Raw genomic sequence first — 6,734 nt, forward strand, 5'->3', positions numbered from 1 at the left:
TCGCAGGGCGACGGTGCCCGGCCTGTAGCGGTGGGGCTTCTTGACGCCTCCGGTGGCGGGCGCGCTCTTCCTCGCCGCCTTGGTGGCGAGCTGTTTGCGCGGCGCCTTTCCGCCGGTGGACTTGCGGGCCGTTTGCTTTGTGCGGGCCATGGCGGTAGCGTTGGCGGTAGCGGAGCGGCGTGCGTGGAGGTTAGGTGCGGCGCGGCGTCCGGTGCTGCCTTGACAACGGGCCCGCGCGCCTCCGTGCTGCGCTTATATGCCCTCGGTTGCGCGTGGTGGGGGGAGGGCGGGCCAGAGTCTATATAGGGGGGCGGCGGGCGCGCTGGGCGCAGACCGTAGCCGACTCGCCAGCCGCTGCAGCTGCTGTTTGTGCACGTTTTGCTTTGCCCGAGGAAGGAAGGATGACAGGCCGCGGCAAGGGAGGAAAGGGGCTCGGCAAGGGTGGCGCCAAGCGGCACCGCAAGGTGTTGCGCGACAACATCCAGGGCATCACGAAGCCCGCCATCCGCCGCCTGGCTCGCAGGGGCGGCGTGAAGCGCATCTCTGGTCTGATCTACGAGGAGACCCGCGGGGTGCTGAAGGTGTTCCTGGAGAACGTGATCCGCGACGCGGTGACGTACACTGAGCACGCCAAGCGCAAGACTGTGACGGCCATGGACGTGGTGTACGCCCTGAAGAGGCAGGGGCGCACCCTGTACGGTTTCGGCGGTTAGGCTGCGTCGCAGCGGGCGCTGGCCTTCCCGCGGCCGTGCTTGTGGGTGGGAGAGACTAGAAAACGGCCCTTTTCAGGGCCACCACACTGTTCGGAAGTTGAAAAGTGCGAAAGAGTCTGTGTTGTTGTTGTTGTTGTTGCTGCGTGTGTGTGCGCTGTGTTGTTCGTTTGTTTGTTTGTTTGTTTGTTTGTTTGTTTCTTTCTTTCTTTCCGTTTGAGCGACGTGATGTGGCTGGGAGGGGAGAAGGAAAGGAAACGTGTCATGTGGCTGGCTGTGTGTGGAGCTGCTTCGTTTGTGTTTGTTATTGTGTGTCTTTGTATCGATCGCGACGGAGATGGCGGGCTGTGTGTTGTTGTGCGAGAGAGGCGGTAATTATTTGCTTGCGTGGTTTGGCTCTGTGTGTTTGCGGCGGCGTTGGGGTTTCCGAGGCAAGGCGTGTGGGCATAGGCGGCCGGATCAGCTGTTTCGTTCGTGTCGACGGCCGTTGCGCGCGGGAGTGGAGGGCGGTGTGTCGACACGCCTCCCTTTAACAATGGTCATTATTGCTGCCGTTGTCGTTTGGAAGGCGACTCTGCGACCGTGCAAAATGTGTGTGTGTGTGTGTGTGTGTGTGTGTGTGTGTGTGTGTGCGGGCTGTGTGGACGACAAGATGGCGGACGTGCGCCGGCGGCGGCTGTGCTGTGAAAGTGCAAAGTTGAAACAAAACAAGGTGCGGCGAGGACGACTGAAATTTTGCTTTGGACGTAGGTTTGTGTGGTGGCCCTGAAAAGGGCCGATTGTTGTGGGCCGGGCCGAGCCGAGCCGGCAAAGCGCGTTGCGTGCAGGGGAGCACGCGGCGCTGCGATTGCCTGGCCTCCTTTAGGCCTTCTTCTCGGTCTTCTTTGGCAGCAGGACGGCCTGGATGTTGGGTAGGACACCACCCTGTGCGATGGTGACGCCCGACAGGAGCTTGTTGAGCTCCTCGTCGTTGCGGATGGCAAGCTGCAGGTGGCGCGGGATGATGCGCGTCTTCTTGTTGTCGCGGGCCGCGTTTCCGGCCAGCTCGAGCACCTCAGCCGCGAGGTACTCCATGACGGCGGCGAGGTAGACGGGCGCCCCGGCGCCGACGCGCTCTGCGTAGTTTCCCTTGCGCAGGAGGCGGTGGATTCTGCCGACCGGGAACTGGAGCCCAGCCCTGCTTGAGCGGGACTTTGACTTGCCCTTGACTTTGCCTCCCTTTCCGCGTCCGGACATGGCGATGGGCTAGCGACGGTGCACACGAGAAGGAAACGAAAACGACCGGTGCGAGCGGCAGCGAGTCGAGCAGCGGAGTGCGTGCCGGCGCGCGCGCGCGCGGCCTCCTTTCATCTGGACTGGGTGTGGAACATCCCAGGCTATCGTGAATGTAGGGTTTACCGAGAGGCATTTCCTACCAAGGCTGCAGGGTGTGGTTGGCGGTGGTCAGCGCGTATGATAACTGGAAATCGCTGAGAGGAAGAAGTGGTGGTGAGTCTTCTGGGCTGACCTGATTATTCGATCAGGGCAACGGGCCGCCTGTAGTGGTCGTGATGGTCATTATGTCGTCCTAACCTCCGGACGAGGGGATTGTCTGAAGTGCGGGTGGCATTATAAAACCGGCGCGCTGCGTCTTGAAATCTCTCCCGGACGAGGGGTTCCTCAGCCGCCTGATGGAGGGGGCGATGAGGGAAATCACGCGGAACATGGTAAACTCGGCGCAAGAGCTTGTTTTGTAGTTGCTGGAGCCTCTGAATGTGGGAGGGGGCAGCATTGCCCCAGACTTCACAGGCATAGTCCATGACCGGACGAATGCACGTACGATAGATATGCAGTCCGTTGGCGACAGGGAGCGAGGAAGTTTCGTTGAGCATGGGGTACAATGCCCCAGCCCTCTGAGATGTCTTCCGGTGTACAGCGGTGACGTGAGCCTTCCATGTCAGGGTGCGATCGAGAATGACCCCGAGGTAGGTGGCAGTCGTGGTCCAGGTGATGGCCTGATTACAAAGCACCAGTGGTGGCACTTCAGGTGGGAGACGGCGAGTGAGGAGCATCGCCTGAGATTTGGTGGCGTTGAAGCCGATCCGCCAGTCGGCGGCCCAGCGCTCGAGGTCCTGCAGAGCAGCTTGCAGACGTCGGAGGACGGCGTCGATGTTACGATGGCGCGAGAAGAGGGCCGTGTCATCAGCATAGATGGCACGACCAACCCTCGGGGAAATCGGCAGGTCAGAGGTGTAGACAGCATACAATATCGGGCCCAGAACGCTCCCTTGGGGCACTCCAGCAAGGACTGGGCGAACAGAGGAAGACGTGCTGCCAACTCGGACGACAAAAGTACGGCCCTCAAGGTAGTTGCCGAGTAGGCGGACGAAGCACGAAGGGATGCCGAGATGGAACAACTTGAAGAGCAGGCCGTGGTGCCAGACGGTGTCAAAGGCCTTGGACACATCGAGCAGGACAAGGCCGCAAAACTCCCGATTGTTGAACGCCAGTGTCGCCTCCTCGACGACGCGGAGCAACTGTTGAGTGGTGGAGTGGTGCTGGCGGAAGCCAAACTGTTCCCGAGGAATGATATTGTCCTGGTGGAGCAGCCGGCCGAACCTAGAGAGGAGGATTCTCTCGAAAACTTTACTCAACGTCGGGAGGAGACTGATGGGGCGATAATGCGCTGGTACTGTCCTGTTTTTGCCCGGCTTCGGGACCGCCACAACGACAGCCTTCTTCCAAGCGTCTGGGTACTGCAGCTGGTGAAAGATGGCGTTGAAGAGAGCGACCACATACAGGATGGCAATCCTGGGCAGCATGCGGAGGACTCTCCCGTCAACGTTGTCGTGCCCCGGGGCCTTCGTCTGGGGAAGTCGGCGAAGATGGTCAGTGACCTCCCTTTCCGATGTTGGGACAATGGTGGCGTCACCGTGATCGCCGTGGAGGAAGGCAGCAAGTCTGGTCTCCACTGTGCGGACGTTCTCGTTGTCGACCGGCGCCGCAAGGGGCCGGAAGTTGGCCTCAAAAGTCGACGCCAGGGCCTCGGCTTTAGCGGCGGGCGTGTAAGCAGGTCCATCGGTAGTTGTGAGCGGCGGCATGTGTGGGCGGTGCCGTGTGAGGGAACGGACCAACTCCCACGTGTCGGCCCCAGGATCAACTGAGGCAAGCTTCTCCTCCCACCGGCGGATACGGTGAGCAGCAAGGGCAGCCTTGATGACGCGGCGGAGATGATTGATGCGCCGCTTCAGCACGGGCTGGCGTGTTTCATGCCAAACTCTGTTCAGACGGTTTCGTTCTCGGATAAGGTCCCGTAAGTCTGCAGGGAGTGCTGGAGCTGCCACTGAAGAAACCCGTGGAGGCGTAGTGGAGTCAGCAACAGCCGTGGTGAGAGCCGCAGTCAGCGTGTGAAGAGCAGCATTGACATCCGTGTCCAGTGGAGGTGGCTCATCCGGGAGGCGTTGCAGAACAAGCTGCCGGAAGCGCGGCCAGTCGGTCTTCCGGGTGTCGAGCTTCGCCGCTGGTGGAAGCGGAGTGACGTGTAGTCGAAAGAGCACCGGCAAGTGGTCGGAGCTCAAGGCGTGGAGAACGTCGGGGGTGACGAACCAGTCGACACCCTTGACGAGACAAATATCCAAAACGTCAGGAGCAGAGCCGTTCGAAGGGTAGTGCGTCGGCTCAGCAGGTCCATACACAGAAGCTCGTGCCCTCTCTGCAGCATGATAGAGCCGCCTCCCACTGACGTTCAGCGTCCGAGAATTCCAGAGCTGGTGCTTGGCATTCAGGTCGCCAGCGAGGAAGAGCTTGACCCCAGCACGAAGGAGAGTGTCAGCATCATGGACGGTGAGGTGGCCTCGTGGCGGCCGGTACACCGAGAGAAAGATGACCGTTCCAAGGGACGTCTCCACTGCGACGGCCGTAGCTTCACAGGAGTCCAACCTCGGCAGAGGGACACGATAGTGCCGGAGTGTCCGCTTGACATAGATGGCTGTCCCACCGCCAGCCGTCAGCCTGTCGTCGCGATAGCAGACGTAATTCGGGGCGTTCGCTCGAAGTCCAGGTTTGAGGTGCGTCTCGGTAAGGAGACACACATCCACGCTGTAATCCTGGAGGAACTGCCGGAATTCGAGAAGCGCAGGGAAGAGGCCATTCGCGTTCCACGTTACGGCCGTGAAGGTCTGGTGGCGCCTAAGGTTGTGAGCCATGGCCAGCAGATGCGATCGCCGTGGCAGCGGGGAAACTTCGGAGGGCTGCATGGACTGCAGCAGTGATGGCGGTCGGCAGCTGGGCCAGAGCGGCAGAGACAGCCACGAGGGTGGCCTGGACTTCTTGCAAGACCGCGATGAAATCAGCAGCTGCAGCAGGTGGAGCAGGCCCATCTTCAGAGCGTCGCAGAGGCTGGACAGCAGGGGCAGAAGGAGGCGTCGTCCGGCCCTGGAGGACGTCGGCGTAACCAAGGTCCGCCCGAGCAGCAAGCAGGCGCCGCTGGGCGGGTTGTCGCGGAGGAGTAGCAGGTGGAGCAGGTGGTGGCGCAGCTCGGCGCCGCTGCTGTTGGCCATCGGAGCGGGACGTCTGCCGCAAGGGAGGTAGTCCACGCTGGCGGCGGCTGGCTGCCTTGTGGACAGCGCAACCGCGGTAGCTCGCAGGATGAGCCCGCTTGCACAGGGCACAGGTGGCGGGTTCGTCCCGGGACCGGGTACACTGCTGGCTGAGGTGACCCTCGCCACACTTGACACATCGTGGCCTCATGCGACAGAGGCGGGAAGTGTGGCCCGGCTCCTGACAATTGTAGCATTGGACGAGGCCCTTCCGTGCGCGTAACTTCTCGACTGTCACCGAGAGGTCATAAAACCTGGTGACTTGGTAGATTTGCCTGTTATCAGGCGTATCAGGCAACACGATCTCCATCAAAGGGATGGAGCGCTGGGTACCAGGCATCTTCATCCGGGTGGCTGCAGTGGGCGCGAAACCCATAGTGATGAGGCCGTCCTTGAAGGCGTCCGCCTTCATCTTCAGCGGTATGCCTCGCATGGCAACCTTGAGAACTTTGGGTCGTACAGTGGGGAAGGTGTAGTTTGGGATCCCACGTGCACCAACCATGTCCATAACAGCCACGTAATCTTCAGTAGTGGCGACTGTCAGCTTCAGGCGGTCTTCGCCGCAGTGTTTGGCGGTAAAAGCGTTCTTGAGGTTGGCCTGGAGCCAGTCCCGAAGCGTCAGATAATCGTCAGGGTAGTCGATAACAATCGGCGGCAGCTTAGGGCCGGAGCGAGGTGTAGCATCGTCGGCGGCCGCCGGTGGAGGCTCGTCAGGATCTTCAGAGTCGGCGCCATCCTGTAGGGCGTCGTACTGATTGGCAGTAGGCACAGGGACAACGGCCGGGCGCCGTCGTGGAGCCGCCCTCTTCTTAGGTGGCGGTTTCTTGAATCCAGCGTCACTCGTACCAGAAGTGTGTGGGTCGTCACTGGCGGACGTGACAGCCGAGCGCTTGCGCTGAAGCACCCTCTGCGGGGCGCCGGCAGCGCAGTCCTCACGGGGAAGGTCGGTAGAGTAGTCCATCTCATCGTCCTGGTCGCGCGTAGTCGTCATATACTCGTGGTCCTCCTGGGGTTGCCGGGTCGTCATAAGTGGAGCGTCCAATGGGGCCGCCGACGGCGCAGGCGCCGCCGGACGGCGATCAGACAGCTCCGGCGCGGCGGCGGCAGCTGCCGCAACCGCGCGCGCGTCGCAAACGTCTTGCTCGCTCGCCATCTCGAACACGAGTCCCGCGTGCGTGCGTGCGTCGCGTGCGTGCGTGCGTACGTGCGTGCGTGCCGGCGCAGCCGGGGTGGGGGTGCTTTATGGGCTCGGGTGCGGCGGCCGGTTGCGCGCGCGCCCCATTGGTCGGCGGCCGCAACAGGGCGAGCTGGTAAAGGTGCGGCGGCGGCTGGCGGCGGGTGCCACTGTGTGGGGAGACGCTGACTAGAGCGGAGCGCTTGCTACTGGTGTTGCTGCTGCCGCCGTACGTTGGTTCGAGATGCCGCCCAAGACTAGCGGGAAGGCCGC

General features: G+C 61.9%; 1 protein-coding gene across 1 annotated transcript; it reads right to left on the reverse strand.

Moving 5' to 3' along the window:
* Positions 1 to 4,877: 4,877 nt before the first annotated feature.
* Positions 4,878 to 6,440, reverse strand: LOC124731048 (proline-rich protein 36-like). The gene is made up of 2 exons (XM_047248508.1): positions 5,982 to 6,440; positions 4,878 to 5,261 (listed from the first exon to the last, which is right to left on the reverse strand). Exons 1-2 carry the CDS (start codon positions 6,438 to 6,440, stop codon positions 4,878 to 4,880), a joined length of 843 nt encoding a protein of 280 aa, XP_047104464.1.
* Positions 6,441 to 6,734: the final 294 nt, after the last annotated feature.

Source organism: Schistocerca piceifrons, unplaced genomic scaffold, assembly GCF_021461385.2.
Source record: "Schistocerca piceifrons isolate TAMUIC-IGC-003096 unplaced genomic scaffold, iqSchPice1.1 HiC_scaffold_1267, whole genome shotgun sequence".
Classification (NCBI taxonomy): domain Eukaryota; kingdom Metazoa; phylum Arthropoda; class Insecta; order Orthoptera; family Acrididae; genus Schistocerca; species Schistocerca piceifrons.